Source organism: Chiloscyllium plagiosum, chromosome 34, assembly GCF_004010195.1.
Source record: "Chiloscyllium plagiosum isolate BGI_BamShark_2017 chromosome 34, ASM401019v2, whole genome shotgun sequence".
Taxonomy (NCBI): domain Eukaryota; kingdom Metazoa; phylum Chordata; class Chondrichthyes; order Orectolobiformes; family Hemiscylliidae; genus Chiloscyllium; species Chiloscyllium plagiosum.
This window is the reverse complement of record NC_057743.1, coordinates 600,412-620,616: the sequence shown is the minus strand read 5'-3', so window position 1 is coordinate 620,616 and position 20,205 is coordinate 600,412. Positions and strand designations below refer to the sequence as shown.

The 20,205-nt window shown below is 46.5% G+C and overlaps 2 protein-coding genes across 5 annotated transcripts in view; one reads left to right on the top strand and one right to left on the bottom strand.

Moving 5' to 3' along the window:
- apex2 (APEX nuclease (apurinic/apyrimidinic endonuclease) 2) overlaps positions 1–12,763 on the bottom strand; it is a 25,815-nt gene extending 13,052 nt beyond the window's left edge. Inside the window, exons 1-4 of one of the 2 annotated variants that reach the window (XM_043675499.1) lie at positions 12,603–12,763; positions 11,154–11,237; positions 2,314–2,479; positions 1,317–1,463 (exon numbers count right to left, since the gene is read on the bottom strand). In XM_043675499.1, the coding sequence (XP_043531434.1) occupies positions 1,317–1,463; positions 2,314–2,479; positions 11,154–11,237; positions 12,603–12,663 (458 nt within the window). In that variant the 5' untranslated portion in view covers positions 12,664–12,763. Of the gene's footprint in view, positions 1–1,316; positions 1,464–2,313; positions 2,480–11,153; positions 11,238–12,125; positions 12,583–12,602 lie in introns of those variants that run through there. The other variant, XM_043675498.1, reaches the window with a different exon arrangement.
- A 447-nt stretch (positions 12,764–13,210) lies between these two features.
- LOC122540170 (TLC domain-containing protein 4-B-like) overlaps positions 13,211–20,205 on the top strand; it is a 40,168-nt gene continuing 33,173 nt past the window's right edge. The window contains exon 1 of one of the 3 annotated variants that reach the window (XM_043675501.1): positions 13,211–13,283. In XM_043675501.1, coding sequence (XP_043531436.1) covers positions 13,225–13,283 — 59 coding nt within the window. In that variant the 5' untranslated portion in view covers positions 13,211–13,224. Of the gene's footprint in view, positions 13,284–16,313; positions 16,968–20,205 lie in introns of those variants that run through there. The other 2 variants (XM_043675503.1, XM_043675502.1) reach the window with 2 other exon arrangements.

Below are 20,205 nucleotides of genomic sequence, written 5' to 3'. Positions count from 1 at the left end.
GGCATGGCACTCATCCACAGATTCAATCAATAAGCACATCGACCTTGACCCAATATACTGGTCACTGCAACGGACAGCTGGAACTGACAACCGGAAGCGGCAGATTCAAACCACTACAAATGCCGGAGGAAAGATCACAGAAGCGCTTCACAGGAGGCTCCCAAGCACTGAGGATGTCACTAGACAGGGGACGAAACATCTGCAACACAAATTCCCAGCTCGGTGAACAGAACCACAACAACGAGCACCCGAGCTACAAATCTTCTCACAAACTTTGAACACCTATCTGTGCATATAGAGTGCCCTGTCCTTTCTGCTTGTCTATACTTCGACCCTCCTTGCTGTACAATAATGCCAGTCGCAGTGTTATTGGTGTGGCTGTTGCTTTCCAGAGAGGCCAATTGCCCAATAATAGTATCCAAGGTGGTATACCCGTTAAAGGGGACTGGCCACAGGGGACTCCTGCAATGCCTACCCATGCTTGTGTTCCTGGTGATCACCCAACCCTTCTCCATCAGTATAGTCCTTACTTGTGATGTGACCAGCTCACTAAACACGCTATCCATGACATTCTCAACCTCACGGATGCTCTATACGGAGTCCATCCGCAACTCCAGGCACTCCATGTGGCAAATCAAGACACGCAGCTGAACACACTTCCTGTACACTACAACAGTGCAGGAAGACCATTCCACAGGGCTAAGTTCTCCTGCATTTTGAACTGTTTCAACTAAATCAACCTTAACAACTAAGAACTGATTATACAATCTTACCCACTTGTGAATGCCCTCATTTATCAATCTCAAAATCTAATTATTTAATCTATTATCAGATATTACAGAGAAGTACTGGCTGAAAGGTAGGGATTATGGCAGTGTAAGGAACCTTCCTTAGTAGGAAATCCTTCCTTCCTTGTAGCACCCAGGAGTTCCCTCAGCAGTTAGGGTGGGAGGGAGCTGGCCTAAGTTATTCTAAGATGGGGCAATCACATAGTGGGTGCGAGGTAGTTCTTAGGTAGGGAACCTGACAATTAGACAGGAAAAGATTAGGGGCATCTTGAGATTGAAAAATGTGGCTTGTGTTGTAATCCATGGCCCTGCCAACCAGAATTGGGGGCTTCCAGGGGAGGACTCATTGGCTTTGTGATGTGGCACAGAGATCCCAATGGGGTTTGGGTTGTATATGCAATGGAGAGCCCATTGGGTCTTATAATTAGGGTGCGGGGAGTGTGTCTGAAAGTGGGGACAGTAGAACAGGGAGAGATGCAAGAACTGCCATAAAGTCATCACTACCTACTCAGTAGAACTCATTCTCACCCTCCGTCCTGCAGCAAAGCCTGTGCCCTCGCCTCCAACAGTTGATAGAAACGCAACTTGTAATGGTGACGGTCCTCCATCTCAGGATCCGCACGGGGACAGTACACATTAATCACTGTCAACATTATTTCCTTCTCTTCACATGTTCTAAAGTTGAAAAACAAAGACTTTTAAGCATTGATTTTTCCCGAAAGTGAAAAATGTCCACTGCCAGTGGACATGTAGCTGAGAATCTGATTGATCCAAGACTTTTTAGTAAATTTGGCACTTTCTGTGTTCATGTGAATCATGGATTTGTCAAGTACAAACTGAAACTGAAGTGTCTTTAATTATTTCCAGCTTAACAAGTTAGAAAAGGTATAGAAAAGCTTTTATTTTTCTGTGTTTTTAATCATGGACTGAAATGGGAAAAGAGCAGTCTTAAAAGCAATGATTACTGAAGGATTACTGCATGTTTTTGAAAACAGGTAATCTGATACACATTGTAAGTGCTGTTCATACAGCTGCTGGTTCAAGCAATAGTAGAAAGTACAGAGGAATTGCAGCCTTGGAGGTGTATAAATGGAGATTCTGCCAGCAGTGAGTAGCTAATTATTCTGATATAACACGATAGTTCTGTTCTCGTGTGACCTCGCGTTATAAGGAAATTGCACAATAGCAGTGTCATTTAAACTAATGGGGTCAGAATCGCATTATAGCCAATACAGATAAGGAAAGTTTGCATTCTACAAACAAGAGTCAAAATCCTTCAATCGCATTAAAGCCAATTTGCGTGAAGAAACGCGTTGAATCTGTGTTATAGCAGAACTGACTGTATAAATGGTCATTCTTGTTAAGAAATATGGTCTGTGCTCTTTTTCATCTTGGGTCAAACACTGGAGGATTCTGCATATTTGCAAACATCTGTATCTCTAATCTGTCACGACTCCAGGAATACTAGGGCCTGACTTCAAGTGTCATTACCCATTGAGATCTAACAATAATGGGCATGAGTTACCTGACTCGATGTTTTGTGATCAAGGCTCGGCCTTCACTATCCAACTCTTTCAATTCCTTATCTGAAAATCCTTCCAGGGCATTTGAAGCAGGATTGGCCAAGATTCCTGACAGACCTTCTTCTGCAGCAAATGGCACAGCATTGTCTGTACAAAAGGTAGCAACACCTGTGCAGCAGTAACAAGGCAATATGAGGTGGACATAACATGGTAAAGCTAAATGGTTACTGTTGGTGAGAGCAAGGGAAGTAGACAAGTTCAGGAAGAATTGGACAATACCAGATTCCTGCTGACAAGTGGCCAGTAATACTCATGCCATAAAAGTGCCAGGCAACGACCACTGCCAGCAAGACAGAATCTAAACCTTTGCGCTTTGAAATTCAATAGCATTCTCATTGTTAATCATGGAGAAGGGGAATGGTGGAGGTCAAGGTGGGGTGGGAGGATGGGGATGGAGAATGAAGAGAGGAGAAAGGAGAGGAGAGAAGGCATGGGAGGGGAGGTGGAGATGATGCAGAGGGAGGAGGATAATGGGAGAAGGGTGGAAGGAAGAGAAGGTAGGTAGGTAGTGGGGATGTAAATGAAGGAGGAAGGGAAAAGAAATTGAGGGAGAGGAATAGGGAAGGACATAAGATCTGGGACAATAGGAGGAGATTCAGCCCCTTGAGACTGCTCCGCCATTTAATAAGATCACGGTTGATTTCATCTCAGCCTCAACTTCTCTTTCCTGCCCAGTCACCACAACTCATCAACTCACTACTAATTAAAAGGCAGGGGGAGGATAAATGATTTGGAATGAGGGGAATATTCAATTAGTAAGGAGTACGGTCAGTGTGTGTGGATATTTGGCCTGACAGAGATAGAATCCAAGTGATAACATCTGGAAAATTAGTTCAAAGTGTGAATTCAGTGCAGAGGGGAAAAGAGGTGCTTTAAATAATGTACTGTAAGACAAAGTCTCCAGAGAGGCAAGTGAATGGTAGAGAATAAAAGCTGAAGAATGAGAGAACTTTCATTTCAGTGAAAGTAACGTCTTCAGATGGTGTTTAGGTCTCTGGTCTTTGCCTTTCTCTTTTTCTTAAAAATAACTTGTAGAGAATAAGGCTGATTCTGGCATAAACACTAATTTAATTTATTATAAAGTATAAGGAATAGGGATGAGAGTAATTCATTAACAAATTAATTAAAACCTGATGGTGATGACAGAATGGATGATGTGTTGTTGTTGGACACCAGGACAAACATCTGTAGTGAGTGTTTGCAGCTCAAGGAACTTCAGATGGGAGTTGAGAACTGGTGTCCGAGTTGTAGACATAAATGCTACCTCAGGGAGGGGAAAGTTAGCTCCAAGAGGCCGTCACACCAGAGATGAAGCAAATCCAATTTGGTCTGTGATCAGGGACAACGGAAGTGTAACTGCAGGAATGGAGAGTTGGGGATAGTTTTGAAGGAGCCTCAGTCCAGCAATCACCTAACTATTACAAGGTACTTGCAAACTGTATGGATGACTGTGGGGACCACAAGGAGGATGAACAAAGTGATCACAAATTCACAATACAAGGGGCCATTCAAGTGGGGATTGAAAATAGGAACACAATAATGGTAGGGGACTGAAGGCATTGCATATTGCAAAGGCTGCCAACATTCCAGCAATAAAGTACTGAAGACGTGTGCTCCGCTCTCCTAGCCAAGCTCTTCCTGTAGAGTTTAACACTTGCAGGTACAAGACAGAGGTTGGTGGTAGAGGGTTACTTTTCAGATTGGAGACCTGTGACCAGCTGTGTACCACAACGATCAGTGCTGGGTCCACTGCTTTTCTTCGTAAATGACTTGGATGTGAATATAGGAAGTGTGGTTAGTAAGTTTTCAGATGACACCAAAATTGGAGGTGTAGTGGACAGCAAAGAAGGTTACCTCACAGTATTTAATGGGATTGTGATCAGATGGTGTCTAGATTAGAGTGGTGCTGGAAAAGCACAGCAGGTCAGGCAGCATCCAAGGAGCAGAAAAATCGACGTTTCAGGCATCAGGGGGCCAATGGGCCGAGGAGTGGCAGATGGAGTTTATTTTAGGTAAATGTGAGGTGCTATGTTTTGGAAAGTCAAACCAGGGCAGGGTTTATAACACTTCATGGGAAGGTTCTGGCGAGTGTTACTGAGCAAAGAGAGCTTGGAGTGCAGGTTCATAGTTCCTTGAAAGTGGAGTCGCAGGTAGATAGGGTAGTAAAGAAGGCATTTAGTATGCTTTCCTTTACTGGTCAGTGCATTCAGTACCGGAGTTGGGACAGCACGTTGCGACTGTACAGGACATTGATTAGGCCACTTTTGGAATACTGCATTCAATTCTGATCTCCCTGCTTTGGAAGGATGTTGTGAAACTTGAAAAGGTTCAGAAAAGATTTGCAAAGATGTTGCCAGGGTTGTACGGTTTGAGCTATAGAGAGTGTTATGGACCAGGCCACAGCCCCTCAAAACATTTCAAGAAGGCAGCCCAGACCCTAACATTTCTAGTGGTGTTAAGCAGGTGTAAGGTATATGTTCCAGGAGTGATGCAGCTAGCCCAACCACTCAGCTTGAAGCAAAACAGAATTCATTGTACACACTAACAAAAGAAAACAGACATCCTCAGTGCTTGGGAGCCTCCTGTGAAGCGCTTCTGTGAGGTTTCCTCCGGCATTATAGTGGTTTGTCTCTGCCGCTTCCGCTTGTCAGTTCCAGCTGTCCGCTGCAGTGGCCGGTATATTGGGTCCAGGTCAATGTGTTGGTTGATAGAATCTGTGGATGAGTGCCATGCCTCTAGGAATTCCCTGGCTGTTCTCTGTTTGGCTTGTCCTATAATAGTAGTGTTGTCCCAGTCGAACTCATGTTGCTTGTCATCTGCGTGTGTGGCTACTAAGGATAGCTGGTCGTGTCCTTTCATGGCTAGTTGGTGTTCATGGATACGGATCATTAGCTGTCTTCCTGTTTGTCCTATGTAGTGTTTTGTGCAGTCCTTGCATGGGATTTTGTACACTACGTTGGTTTTGCTCATGCTGGGTATCGGGTCCTTCATCCTGGTGAGTTGTTGTCTGAGAGTGGCTGTTGGTTTGTGTGCTGTTATGAGTCCTAGTGGTCGTAGTAGTCTGACCGGCCACTGCAGCGGACAGCTGGAACTGACAACCGGAAGCGGCAGAGACAAACCACTATAAATGCCGGAGGAAATTATAGTGCTTCACAGGAGGCGCCCAAGCACTGAGGATGTCACCTAGACAGGGGACGAAACATCTGCAACACAAATTCCCATCTCGGCGAACAGAACCACAACAACGAGCACCCGAGCTACAAATCTTCTCTCAAACCTTGAAAAGAAAACAGAATTTAGAACAACATTATTATTTCAAAACCCAACCCACACGAAAAGGCAACTTATTGAAGAGTTGTTCCGATTTCCTGCAACATCCCAATAACCGCCTCCTCAGCAAAAAATGGTAAATCAAACACAAGTTCTTACAGGAGTGATGTCAGAGAGTCAGCCAGAAAACCTCTGTTGAATCAGGGAACTTTCTCCCCAGCTGTTTTTTTTGACCAGCAGCTTCAAACAGACTGCCTGCTAAAACCAAACCAGAAAAACCCCTAAAATGGGAGCACTGGCCATTCCCCGTTCATTTTACAAGTGTTTTTAAAAAAAAACTTAAAAGCCTTTTCAAATAGATATTTCCAGACATATCAGAATGTCTACCTTTATGACCCCTCTTGAAAAAAAAAACCAAAGATAACATAACCTTGTTAAAGGCAGCATCATTACAGACAGACTGAATAAGCTGGGGCTAATTTCTCTGGGGCTGAGCGATGGCCTTAGAGAGGTTTATACAGTCATGAGAGACATGGATAAGGTGAATAGACAAGGATAGTTACCTGGGGTAGGGTGTCTAGAACTAGAGGGCGTAGGTTTAATGTGAGAGGGGAAAGATTTAAAAGGGACTCAAGGGGTAACCTTTTCATGCAGAAGCTGGTGCATGTATGGAATGAGCTGACAGAGGAAGTGGTGGAGACTGGTACAATTACAACATTTAAAAGGCATCTGGGTGGTTATATGAATAGGAAGGGTCCAGAAAGATATGGGCCAAATGCTGGCAGATGGGATTAGAATTAATTTGCATATCTGGTCAGCACGGACGAGTTGGACCGAAAGGTCTGTTTCCATGCTGGACAGCTCTACGACTAGCACATGCCTAACAATGTGGAAAATTGCACAGGCATTTCTTGTACACAAAAAACAGGACAAATCCAATCTGGTCAACTACAGCTCCATCAGTCTCCTCTCGATCATCAGGAAAGTGATGGAAGGTGTCATCTGTTATTAAGCAGCACCTCAGCAATAATCTGCTTGGTGATGCCCAATTTAGATTCCACCAACGCCATTCATCTCCTGATCTTATGACACCATTGGTTCAAACATGGACAAAAGAGCTGATTTCCAGATGTGAAGTGAGTGACAGCCCTTGATATCAAGGTCACATTCAACGCAGTGTGGTATCAAGGAGCCCTAGCAAAACTGGAATCAATGAATAGCAGACTGTGTGTTATTACAAGGCCTAGTGGGTGAGGGGGGAACTAAGACATGGGGAGTTCAAGCTCAAAGGTTATTGAAATCACAAAGTCTGCTATTACACACAACCCATTGTTAGCCATTAACTGTATCTATTATCAGCTATTCACCCTCCTCGCCTGATGGTTATCCAGTCCTTTGTCTGTCCAATTGTTTTTCGCTCTTTGGGCTTTATCCCTACCTATGAATTTATTGCTTACCACCTCCCCTCCTCCCTCTTCTGCGTAAAAACCCATATTTTCCAGCTACCATCAGTTCTGAGGAAATGTCACCAGACCTGAAACATTAACTCTGACTTCCCTTCATGGATGCTGCCAGAACTGTTGAGCTTTTCCAACAATTTCTGTTTTTGTTCCATCTTTTATTTCACTACCATATAAAAATCCGTGTCTTGAATATACTTAACGAACAAACTCAACAGCTCTTTAAGATAAAGAATTCTACAGATTTGCTACACTCAGAGAAAAAAGTCCTCCACATCTCTGTCTTAAGTGGGGAATTCCTTTCTGATATTATGTCCCCCAGTCTAAGACTCTGCAACATGGGGGATTTGGGGACCTGTGCGCATAAATCACAGAAAGCTCAGATCCAAGTTCAGCTGGCAAAAGGCTAGGCAATTCCAATGTTGAAATTTATTTCACAGAAAATAGAGTACGACAATAGGGAGACTTCGCTGAAATTACTCAGACCACACCATGCAAACTTTGAAACTTGGTCCACTTATCTAAGGACAGGTATACTGGCATTGGAGGCAGTCCACAGAAGAGTCACTCAATTTATCCTGGGTATAACAGGGACTGTCTTATGAGAAAAGATTCAATAGATTGGGCTGATTCTCTGGATTTTAGAAGAATGAGAGGTTGACTTATTGAAACATACAAGATTCTTAGGGAGCGTGCCAGTTAAACCTTGAAAGGATATTTCAAATAATAAAAGAACAACAAAAGAGAAGTACAGCACAGGAACAGGCCCTTGGGCCCTCCAAGTCTGTGCCAATCATCATGCCCTAACTAATCTAAACAACAAACCTTCTGTCCTCATTCAGTTTGTATCCCTCTATTCCTTCCCTATTCATGTAACCATCCAGATGCCTCTTAAATGTCACCAACATGTCTGTTTCCACCATCTCTTCTAGCAGTGTGTTTCAGGCTCCTACCAGTCTCTGTGAAAAACTTCCCTCACACAGTCCTCTTGAACTTTCCCCCTCTCACCCTGAACCTGTGCCTTTTTGTAACTGAAACTCCAACTTTGGGGAAAAAGCCTCTGACTATCCACCCTACTCATCCTGCCTCTCATAATTGTGTAGATCTCTATCAGGCCTGCTCTCAGCTGTTGTTTTTCCAGTAAAAACAATCCTTGTCTTTTTAACCTTTCTTCCAATGCCGAGACCAGGCTCCATTCTGGTGAACCTTCTCTGCAGTCTCTCCAAAGTTTCCACATTCTTCTAGAGTGTGGCGACCAAAACTGCACACAATACTGCCTACGAAGTGTTTTATACAGCTGCAACATGGCTCAGCCGATGAAAGAAAGCATGCCATGTACCTTCTCAATCACCTTGGCCACATATGTTGTCAATTTTAGGGAACTGTGGACCTGCACGTCCACGTCTGTCTGTATGTTAATGTTCCTAAGAGTTCTGCCATCCACAGTATAACTCACACCTAAATTTGATCCTCCAAAATGCATCACCATGCACTTGTCTAGATTAAACTCCATCTGCCATTTCTGCGCCCAATCTATCTACATCCTGTTGTATCCTTTCACAATCGTCGACACTATCAGCAATTCCACCAACCTTCATGTCATCTGCAAATTTAACCAGACTACCCAAGTTATCCTTCAGATCATTTATATATACTACCAACAACAGAGGACCTGTGGAACACCACTAGTTACCAGTCTCCGCTCTGAAAAATGCCCTTTCGCCGCTACCCCGTCATCTACCCAGTTTTGCATCCATTTAGCCAGCCCACCCAGAATCCCATGTGATTTTAGTTTTTGTACCAAAGTCCATGTAAACTACATCCACAGCCTTTTCCTCAATTATTTTTGTCACGTCTTAAAAAAATTCAATCAAGTTGGCGAGACATGACTTTCCCTGTACAAACCCATAATGCCTGTCACTAGCTAGACAATTTTCGTCCAAATGTGCATATATCTTGTCTGCCAGTATCTTCTCCAAGAGCTTCCCACCACAGACATCAGACTTACCTGCCTATAATTTCCTGGATTATCCCTGATTCCTTTCTTAAACAAAGGAACAACATTGACTAATCTCCAGTCCCCTGGAACCTCGCCCGAGGTCAAAGAGGATATGAAGACATTTGCTAATGCCCAAGCTATTTCTTCCTTTACGTCTCAAAGTAACCTGGGATGGATGCCATCTGGCCCTGGGAACTGTCTACCATAATGTAATTTAGGACCCAAATCTTCCTCCTTCAATATATTGACATTCTCTAGGATATTCACACTCATCCCTGACCTCAACATCAGTCACATCCTTCTCCTTAGTGAATACCAAAACAAAGTACTCAAAAGGATCTCTCCCACTTCCTGTGGCTCAACACATTACTTCCCTCCTTTGTCCTTAAGGGGGCCTACTCTTTCCCTTGCTACCCTCTTTCTTCTAATATATGTATACAAAATCTTGGGATTCTCCTTGATCCTGTTTGCGAAAGACATGTTATGGCCCCTTTTAGCCTTCCTAATTCAGCATTTTAGGTCCTTCCTAATTTCTCTATAATCTTAAGGGGGTTTTGCAAGTTTGTAGCTGCCTAGACCAATCGTATGCTTCCTTTTTCCCTTTGAATAAGCTTACAATTTGAAAATGTGTTGCTGGAAAAGCGCAGCAGGTCAGGCAGCATCCAAGGAGCAGGAGAATCGACGTTTCAGGCATGAGCCCTTCTTCAGGAATGAGGAAAGTGTGTCCAGCAGGCTAAGATAAAAGGAGGGACTTGGGGGAGGGGCGTTGGAAATGCAATAGGTGGAAGGAGGTCAAGGTAAGGGTGATAGGCCGGAGTGGGGGTGGGAGCGGAGAGGTCAGGAAGAACATTGCAGGTTAGGAAGGCGGTGCTGAGTTCGAGGTTTGGGACTGAGATAAGGTGGGGGCAAGGGAAATGAGGAAAGTGTCTCAACTCCACTTTCCTGCCCACTCTCTATAACCCTTTAACCTACTGCGAATCCTCTTGCAACGATGCCTTCCTTGAAGAATTTCAGTGAGTCCCTCCTCCCTACCTTTTATCTTAGCCTGCTGGACACACTTTCCTCATTCCTGAAGAAGGGCTCATGCCCGAAACGTCGATTCTCCTGCTCCTTGGATGCTGCCTGACCTGCTGCGCTTTGCCAGCAACACATTTTCAACTCTGATCTCCAGCATCTGCAGTCCTCACTATCTCCTCTAAGCTTACAATTTCCCTTGGTTCCAGACTCCTGCCATTCCGTTCCTCCAATTTCAAAGCATCATGCATGTCCTGCGCTCTAATCAACTGGTCTTTAAAAACTTCCTGCATGCCAGGTGTAGATTTGCCATTGACTGACTGCTCCCGATCCATATTTCCCCAGTTCCTATCTACTTTGGGTGTATTTGGTCTTTGTCAAATTAAGCAGCATCACCGAAGAACCACTCTTGTCCTTGTCCATGATTTCTTGAAATCTTATGGAATTATGGTCACTAAGCCCAAAATGCACTCCTACTGAAACATCAATCACCTGTTCTGGCTCATTCCCAAATACCAAGTCTACTATGGCCTCCTCTCTGGTTGGATTGTCAACATACAGTCTCAAAAAGCCCTCCTGGACACATCTAACAAATTGCTCTTATTCTGAAACTCTGGTTCAAAGGCAGTCCCAGTCATTAAGAAGAAAGTTGAAGTTACCCACCACAACTACTCTGCTTTTTTTCATGCCTTTCCAGTATCTGATTACATACCTGCTCCCCTTGTGGGAGAGTCGAGGACAGATGGAATAATCTCAGAGTAAGGCATCACCCAGTTAGGATAGAGATGAGGGGGAATTTCATCTGAAGGTATAGAAGCTAAGAAATTCTTTACTGTAGCAGGCTGGATCATTAATATACAAGGTTAAGATAGATATTTTTAATCAGTAAGAGAATCAAAGATTACAGGGAAATGTTGGAGAAGTGAGGGAGTTGTGGAACTTTCAGATCAGTTGAGATCTCATTGAATGGTAGAGCAGTTTCAATAGGCAAAATAAGTATTTCTGCTCCCATATATTATGGTTTTAAAGAGCAACTCACCTGAGTATCCACGTCGATGTCGGCTGTAGCTGAAATACGAGTTGAAACCGTCAACAATGGCAGTTGGTTCATCCAGTAACTCCCCTTTTAGAAGTGAAACCGTAAGAAAATGTCAGTTGAAGAGAATGGGAAAATAATGGGGATGGGGAGAGTGCGGGGGCTGAAGTCGTGGGTGTGGGAGGTGAGGGGAGCAAGAGGTATGGGAGCAACAGGGGAGAGGAGACACAAACTAAGGTGTGGGGAAAGGGGAGTGGGAGGCATTAAGAGTGGGGTGGAGAGGGAGATGGGGGTTGGAGGAGGAGGGAGGTGGGTATGGTTGGAGGAGTATTAGGTTGGAGGAGTTGGAGGGGGATGGAGGAGGGGGGAGGTGAATATGGTTGGAGGGGTAGGAGGGGTGAGGGGTAGGAGGGGTGAGGGGTAGGAGGGGTGAGGGGTAGGAGGGGTGAGGGGTAGGAGGGGTGAGGGGTAGGAGGGGTGAGGGGTAGGAGGGGTGAGGGGTAGGAGGGGTGAGGGGTAGGAGGGGTGAGGGGTAGGAGGGGTGAGGGGTAGGAGGGGTGAGGGGTAGGAGGGGTGAGGGGTAGGAGGGGTGAGGGGTAGGAGGGGTGAGGGGTAGGAGGGGTGAGGGGTAGGAGGGGTGAGGGGTAGGAGGGGTGAGGGGTAGGAGGGGTGAGGGGTAGGAGGGGTGAGGGGTAGGAGGGGTGAGGGGTAGGAGGGGTGAGGGGTAGGAGGGGTGAGGGGTAGGAGGGGTGAGGGGTAGGAGGGGTGAGGGGTAGGAGGGGTGAGGGGTAGGAGGGGTGAGGGGTAGGAGGGGTGAGGGGTAGGAGGGGTGAGGGGTAGGAGGGGTGAGGGGTAGGAGGGGTGAGGGGTAGGAGGGGTGAGGGGTAGGAGGGGTGAGGGGTAGGAGGGGTGAGGGGTAGGAGGGGGTGGGAAAACCGAGGACCCCTTAGATTAGTTCCTCTGGGCCTCACTCACGTGTTACTCGGGTCTCCTGGAGACAGATGATTTCGGCTCCGAGTCGCTGCAGCATAGACTGCAGCCGCTTACCCCGCGCCCGGATCCCGTTCACGTTCCAGGAAACCAGCCGTAAGCCGGAGCCCTCCATCTCTCCTACCACCATAGCCATCGCCACCAATCACCACCCACTACCACAGTCCCGCCACAACTCAAACACAGAGAACCCGCAACAGCGACCCCGACAGGACCCAGATAGCGACCCCGGGAGGAAGGGAGGACTGGGAACAGCGATCCCGGCAGGACGGGAGAACACAGACAGTGACCCTGGGAGACAGCGAGCCTGGCTAGACGAGAGGACCGAGACAGAAACCCCGGCAGGAAGGGAGGACTGGGAACAGCGACCCCAGCAGGACGGGAGGACCAAGACAGAAACCCTGGTAGGATGGTAGGACCGAGACAGAAATCCCTGCAGGACGGGAGGGCCGAGACAGCGACCTGGTAAAAACAAAGACTGCAGATGCTGGAAACCACAGTCTAGATTAGAGTGGTGCTGCATCCGAGGAGCAGGAAAATCGAGCGACCCCGGCAGGTCAGGAGCGAGACAGCGACCTCAGCAGGCTGGGAGAACCTGGAACAGCGACCCCGACAGGTCAGGAGCGAGACAGCGGCCTCAGCAGGCTGGGAGAACCTGGAACAGCGACCCCGGCAGGTCAGGAGCGAGACAGCGGCCTCAGCAGGCTGGGAGAACCTGGAACAGCGACCCCGGCAGGTCAGGAGCGAGACAGCGGCCTCAGCAGGCTGGGAGAACCTGGAACAGCGACCCCGGCAGGACTAGAGGAGCGAGACAGCGACCTCAGCAGGCTGGAAGAACCTGGAACAGCGACCCCGGCAGCACTGTAGGACCAAGACAACAACCCCAGCAGGCTGGGACGACTGAGGTAGCGACCCCGGCAGGATGGAAAGAACTCGAACAGCGACCCTGGGTTCCACACTCTCCAAATAATGAGGACCAGGAGTGCCTCCAGGAGAGTGGGAAAGCGACACTATGGGATAAATATGATTGCCTTTGCATAGGTGCAGAGGAGATTCACCAGGATAGAGACAAAAAAAACTGGAGATGCTGGAAGAACACAATAAGCCAGGCAGCATCAGGAGATGGAGAAGTCAACATTTCGGGTATTAACCCTTCTTCGGGAGTAGATATTGGGGGGAAGAGGGAGCTACAGATAAAGAGGGGTGTTTGGGGGTGGGAGAGTAGCAGAATGCTGAGGTAGTGATAGATGAACACAGGCAGTGGGTAAGACCTCATTGGTATATTGGGGGGATGAATCTAGTTGGTAACTGGCAGGAAATATCAATAAGTGGAAGAGAAGGGAGGAGACATGACTGGCAGGGTTATTTGAAATTAGAGATTCACCAGGATGTTGTTTCAGTTGGAGTACTTCAGCTTTGAAGAGAGACTGGACAGGCTGAGATTGTTTTCCTTAGAGCAGAGAAGCTGACGGGATATCTGGTTGAAGTGTACCAGGTTTTAGATGTAGTTTTAAGTTAAGGATCAGGAGGTCAGAAAGGAGAATTCAAGATTTTTTTCAGTCAGAGGCTGCTGGGTATCTGGAACTCATCTAAAAGGGGTAGCAGAGGCAGAAACCATTAAGACATTTACAAAGTATTTAGACAAACACTTCAATCCCAAGGCTGGGATTAGATGTTTGATGTCACAATAAGCCAAGGGACCTCATTCTGTGCTGTAAAATCTCCATTACTCTGATTAACACACCTTTTAACTGATGAAATGGTAACATCATCAATTTCACTGCTCCAAGATAGTGAGCCATGAGGGGAACAGATAATCTTCCAATTTGCACAGCACCACTGCCTCAGAAGAATTGATGTCACCAGTAGAGCTGGTCCCTGAAGCAAGTTCCAGAAGATGTAATAATATCATCATTCAAAACATCTGGAACCCCTACTGAATTGGCGATAATTTCAGTTTTACTATTGGGGTTTCTGGTGGAATGGTAATATTATCAGTTTGATTAGATTAGATTGGAGCTGAAAATGTGTTGCTGGAAAAGCGCAGCAGGTCAGGCAGCATCCAGGGAACAGGAGAATCGATGTTTCGGGCATAAGCCCTTCTTCAGGAATGAGGAAAGTTTGTCCAGCAGGCTAAGATAAAAGGTAGGGAGGAGGGACTTGGGGGAGGGGTGTCGGAAATGTGATAGGTGGAAAGAGGTCAAGGTGAGGGTGATAGGTCAGACTGGGGGGGGGGCGGAGAGGTCGGGAAGAAGATTGCAGGTTAGGAAGGCGGTGCTGAATTCGAGGAGTTGAAATGTTGAGCTACAGGGTGGTTGGGTTGGTTGGTCCGGGTGTCCCAGAGGTGTTCTCTGTAACGCTCCGCAAGTAGCCGGCCTGTCTCCCCAATATAGAGGAGGCCACATCGGGTGCAGAGGATGCAATAGATGATGTGTGTGGAGGTGCAGGTGAATCTGTGGCGGATATGGAAGTTTCCTTTGGGGCCTTGGTGAGGGGGGAGGTGTGGGCGCAAGTCTTGTACCTCCTGCGGTTGCAGGGGAGGGTGCCGGGAGTGGAGGTTGGGTTGGTGGGGGGTGTGGATCTGACGAGGGAGTCACGGAGGGAGTGGTCTTTACGGAATGCTGATAGGGGAGGGGAGGGAAATATATCCTTGGTGGTGGGGTCCGTTTGGAGGTGGCGGAAATGACGGCGGATGAGCTCACTTTCTCCTCCTGATTAGATTAGATTCCCTACAGTGTGGAAACAGGCCCTTTGGCCCAACCAGTCCACACCGACCCTCTGAAGAGTAACTCACCCAGACCTATTTCCCTCCGACTAAAACACCTAACACTATGGGAAATTTACCTGACCTGCATATTTTTGGACTGAGAGGAAACCAGAGCAAACCCACGCAGAATATGCAAACTCCACACAGACAGTCACCCGAGACTAGAATCAAACTTGGGACCCTGGTGCTCTGAGGCAGCAGTGCTAACCACTGAGCCACTTGTTTCTAGTCATTTTTTTAGATTACTTACAGTGTGGAAACAGGCCCTTCAGCCCAACAAGCCCACACCGACCCACTGAAGTGCAACCCACCCATACCCCTACATTTACCCCTTCACCTAACACCGGGCAATTTAGCATGGCCAATTCACCTGACCTGCACATCTTTGGACTATGGGAGGAAACCAGAGCACACGGAGGAAACCCACGCAGACACGGGGAGAATGTGCAAATTCCACACAGTCAGTTGCCTGAGGCGGGAATTGAACCCGGGTCTCTGGCGTTGTGAGGCCACTGTGCTGCCATGACGTGGTTTTATTACTTCAGAAAACTGTGGGTCAGTTGGAAATTGATTGGAGAGGAATCCATTTTACAAATGAAGGATGTATGCCAGAATCTTAAATCAGTACAAGAGAATCAACTAGACACATATTGAAACACAGCAAGAACTTGTATATCCCATCTGCCAGTGAATTTACTAGGTTTCCACTATTAGATTGCCCAGCCTGTCAGCTCCCCAACCTCCCAACACACTCAGCTCCTCATTCCAAAGTCTTTTCACCACTCCCACAGCCTCCTATCATATGTGAATTGAATTAGCTTTATTGTCCCATGTATTCAAAATGAGTACAGTGAAAAGTTGATAAGTTGTCACTTGCAGTGTCCTCTTGGTGCAAAGGTACCTTGGTACAGCTTTTCAAGATTGTTACAGTGTAACAATATCACCAAATACACAATCTTGCATAGGTCATAAAAACAGTAAGTTCAAAGACAAACATCATAATCTCCCTCCAAGGGCTCTCTGCATCAGATCAGCACAAGGGTCCTCTATGTGATCTGACCACTGGCTGTCGCCACACACTGCACTGCACTACAGACCCTACTTCACACAGGGCTCCTTGCTTCCCTGCTTCAGGGTATTGGTCGCAGGTGTTCCCACTTGGCGGGCTTCCCTAATCATAGTTAAAAATCACACAACACCAGGTTATAGTCCAACAGGTTTAATTGGAACCCAAGGTCCCGGTTGAGGCCCTCCCTATGGGTACCGAACTTAGCTATCAGCCTCTGCTCGGCCACTTTCCTCTGCTGCCTGTCCCGAAGTCCATCTTGGAGGATGGTCACCCGAAGGTCCGAGGCTGAATGTCCTGGACCACTGAAGTGTTCCCCAACTGGGAGGGAACCCTCCTGTCTGTTGATTGTTGTGCGGTGCCCATTCATCCGTTGTCGTAGTCTTTGCTCAGTTTCCCCATTCTCCAAATCATTCCCTAATCATGGCTTGCAGTTTCCCCACTCTTGGTTCCCAGCTCCAAGTTTCTGGGTTTCGAACTCTCAGCTTCGCGTACCCAAAGCTTCCCTGCCATAAATGCTTCGTTCCCCCTGCTGGTGATCCTAGTGTATTACACTCGTAACATGCTTGTGACTCATATTATTCTTCTCCTGCTGGTGACCCTGGGATACTGCATCTCCCGCGGGCAACGCGGGATTATTATCGTCCCTCGGTGTTTCCGGAAGCGGAAGTGTTGCAGCAGGTCGGGTGGCGCGGTGTCACTGAGCATGCGTTGGAGTGGGTTGTGAACAAGTGAGTTTCGCTGAAATGTTGGGCCTTTCCCCAGCATCTGCGAAGAATCAGCAAGTGACAGTGTGGTTCCCTTAGGGCAGGGGCTTGATGTTTTGTATGCAGTAATTTGTGGAGTTGTGAGAAATAGTGGAAGTTTCAGATTGGTTTTGATAATGTCACTTTCCTGACATCCGCTCAAGTGCAACAATCTCGAAATGGAAGCCAAAGAAGTGATTGTGAAAGTGTCTCTGGAAATGGGATGCAGTCAGAGACAGGAGCAGAAGGTAATGCTATAGGAAGGTGCTGGTTTTAGGTCTCATTTACATTTTTAAACTCACCCTAACCCTCGACTCTGGTTTGTAACCAGATTATAAAGTTCATAGGTGATATGGAGATTGACAAATCAATAGCTACTGGATCACAAACTGGGTGGTGAAAAAGGGCTGAAGGCCAATACTGAGGAGGCAAATAAACAAGTAATGTATTTTCAGAGGATTCAGAAAGATTGATTTCCAAATGTTATCATTAGATAAAACTCAGTGAGCAGAGTGACATTACGAATGATATAAACGGATGGTAAAGAATTAGAAAGTAACAGTCACTGGTAGAACCACTAGTGTTGCTCAAAAAAGACACATTTGAAGCTTTTCATCTTTCTCTCATCGGGACATTTTGTGGAAATGGCAAAGATGGTAAATCAATGTTTTATGATATGGAAGTGCCAGTGTTGGACTGGGGTAATTGAAGTCAAATGAAACCAGGTTATGGTCCAACAGGCTTATTTGAAATCACAAGTTTTTGGAGTGCTAGTTCTTCGTCAGGTGAAGTCAGGCTTCACCTGATGGTGGCGTGGCCCGCATTCTATTTGTGTTTAAGTTTCCTTGGGTTGTCATTTCCTGTGTTGATGTAGTTTCCTGTTCTTTTTCTCAGGAGGTGGAAAATGGGATCTAAGTCAATGTGTTTGTTGATAGAGTTCTGGTTGGAATGCCATGCTTTCGAATTTTCGTGCGTGTCTCTGATTGGCATGTCCGAGGGCTGGATGTGTTGTCCGAGTCAATGCAGCGTCCTTCCTCATCTGCATGGAAGGATATTAGTGATAGTGAGTCATGTGTTTTTGTGGCTAGTTGACGTTCGTTTGTCCTGGTGGCAAGTTGTCTGCCTGTTTGTCCAATATAGTGTTTGTTACAGTTCTTGCAAGGTATTTTGTAAATGATGTTTGTTTTGCTTGTCTGCGTACGGTCTTTTAAGTTCGTTAGCTGCTGTTTTAGTGTGTTGGTGGGTTTGTGGGCTACCATGATGCCAAGAGATCTGAGTAGTCAACAGTCATTTCTGAGATGTCTTTGATGTTGGGGAGAGTGGCTAGAGTTTCTGGGCATGTTTTGTCTGCTTGTTTAGGTTTGTTGCTGAGAAATCAACGGACTATGTTCATTGGGTACCCTTTAATTTTGAATACACTGTTAGAATCTATTATTAGGAAAATAGAAATGGGTATTCGGGTCAGCATGGCTTTATGAAGGGTAAATCATGCTTGACTAATTTGCTGGCATTCCTCAAAGGTGGAACAAGTAAACTGGATAATGGGAGCCTTCTAGATTTCCAGAAGGCACTTGTTAAGTTGCTGCCCGACAGGTTAGCACACAAGGGAAGGTCACATGGAGTTTGGATAGTTTGGCTAACCAACATAAAGCAGAAGGTTTGGATTAATAAGTTGTTTTGGTTGGTAAGGTGTAACTAGTGGTTTGGTCCACATGCCCCAACTATTTACATCTTGTATTTATTACATAGATGCAAGAATAGAATGTACTGTAATCAGTTGAAATAGGTGGGAAAATAAGTTGCCATTATGAAATAAGAAATTTACAACGGCATATAGATAGGTGATGAGAATGGGCCAAAAATATGGTATATGGAGTACTGCAAATGCAAGGTCTTGCACTTTGAAAGAAAAGAATATAGACATGGACTATTTTCGAAACGGTGAGAAAATTCATAAAACCAAAGTACAAAGGGATCTGGGAGTGCTAGTCCAGGATTCTGTAAAGGTTGAGTCCATGGTTAAGAAAGCAAATGTAATGTTGTCATTTATCTCAAGAGGGTTGGAATATAAAAGCAGAGTTGTGCTTCTGAGACTTAATAAAGCTCTAGTTAGGCCCCATTTAGAATACTGTGTCCAATTTTGGGCCCCACACCTTAGGAAGGATATAATGGTACTGAGGCGTGTCCAGTGGAGATTCACATGGAGGATCTTTGGAATGGTAGGCTTAACATATGATGAACAGCTGAGGATTCTGGGATTGTATTCATCAGAGTTTAGAAGGTTGAGGGGAGATCGAATAGAAACTTACAAGACAATGCATGGCTTAGAAAGGGTGGATGCTGGGAATTTGTGTCCGCTAGGCAGGGAGACGAGGACCCATGGACACAGCATTAGAATTAGAGGGAGTCAATTTAGAATGGAAATGAGATATTTCTTCAGCCAGAGAGTGGTGGGCCTGTGGAATTCATTGCCACGCAGCTCAGTAGAGGCTGGGCTGTTAAATGTCTTCAAGGCAGAGATTGATAAATTCTTGATCTCGCAAAGAATTAAGGACTACAGGGAGAGTGCGGGTAAGTGGAGTTGAAATGTCCATCAGCCGTGATTAAATGGCGGAGTGGACCAATGGGCTGAGTGGCCTTACTTCCACTCCTGTCTTATGGTCTAAACCATGGATAAGTGTGAGGTTAGATTCATTTTGGTCAGAGGAATAAAAAGATGACTTGAGAGGGCTTCAGTGCAGAGGAATTTGAGTGTCCTTGTGTATGGGTTGCAGAAATGCAAAACTTGCGCCCACACCTCCCCCCCTTTCTTCCCTCCAAGGCCCCAAGGGATCCTTCCATATCCGCCACAAATTCACCTGCACCTCCACACACATCATTTACTGCATCCGCTGCACCCGATGTGGCCTCCTCTATATTGGGGAGACAGGCCGCCTACTTTCGGAACGTCGTTTCAGAAAACACCTCTGGGACACCGGAACCAAGCAACCCAACCACCCCGTGGCTCAACACTTCAACTCCCCCTCCCACTACACCAAGGACATGCTGGTCCTTGGACTCCTCCATCGCCAGACCATAGCAACACAACAGCTGGAGGAAGAGCGCCTCATCTTCCGCCTAGGAACCCTCCAACCACAAGGGATGAACTCAGATTTCTCCAGCTTCCTCATTCCCCCTCCCCCCACCTTGTCTCAGTCAAATCCCTCGAACTCAGCACCGCCATCCTAACCTGCAATCTTCTTCCTGACCTCTCCGTCCCCACCCCACTCTGGCCTATCACCCTCACCTTGACCTCCTTCCACCTATCGCATTTCCAACACCCCTCCCCCAAGTCCCTCCTCCCTACCTTTTATCTTAGCCTGCTGGACACACTTTCCTCATTCCTGAAGAAGGGCTCATGCCCGAAACGTCGATTCTCCTGCTCCTTGGATGCTGCCTGACCTGCTGCGCTTTTCCAGCAACACATTTTCAGCTCTGATCTCCAGC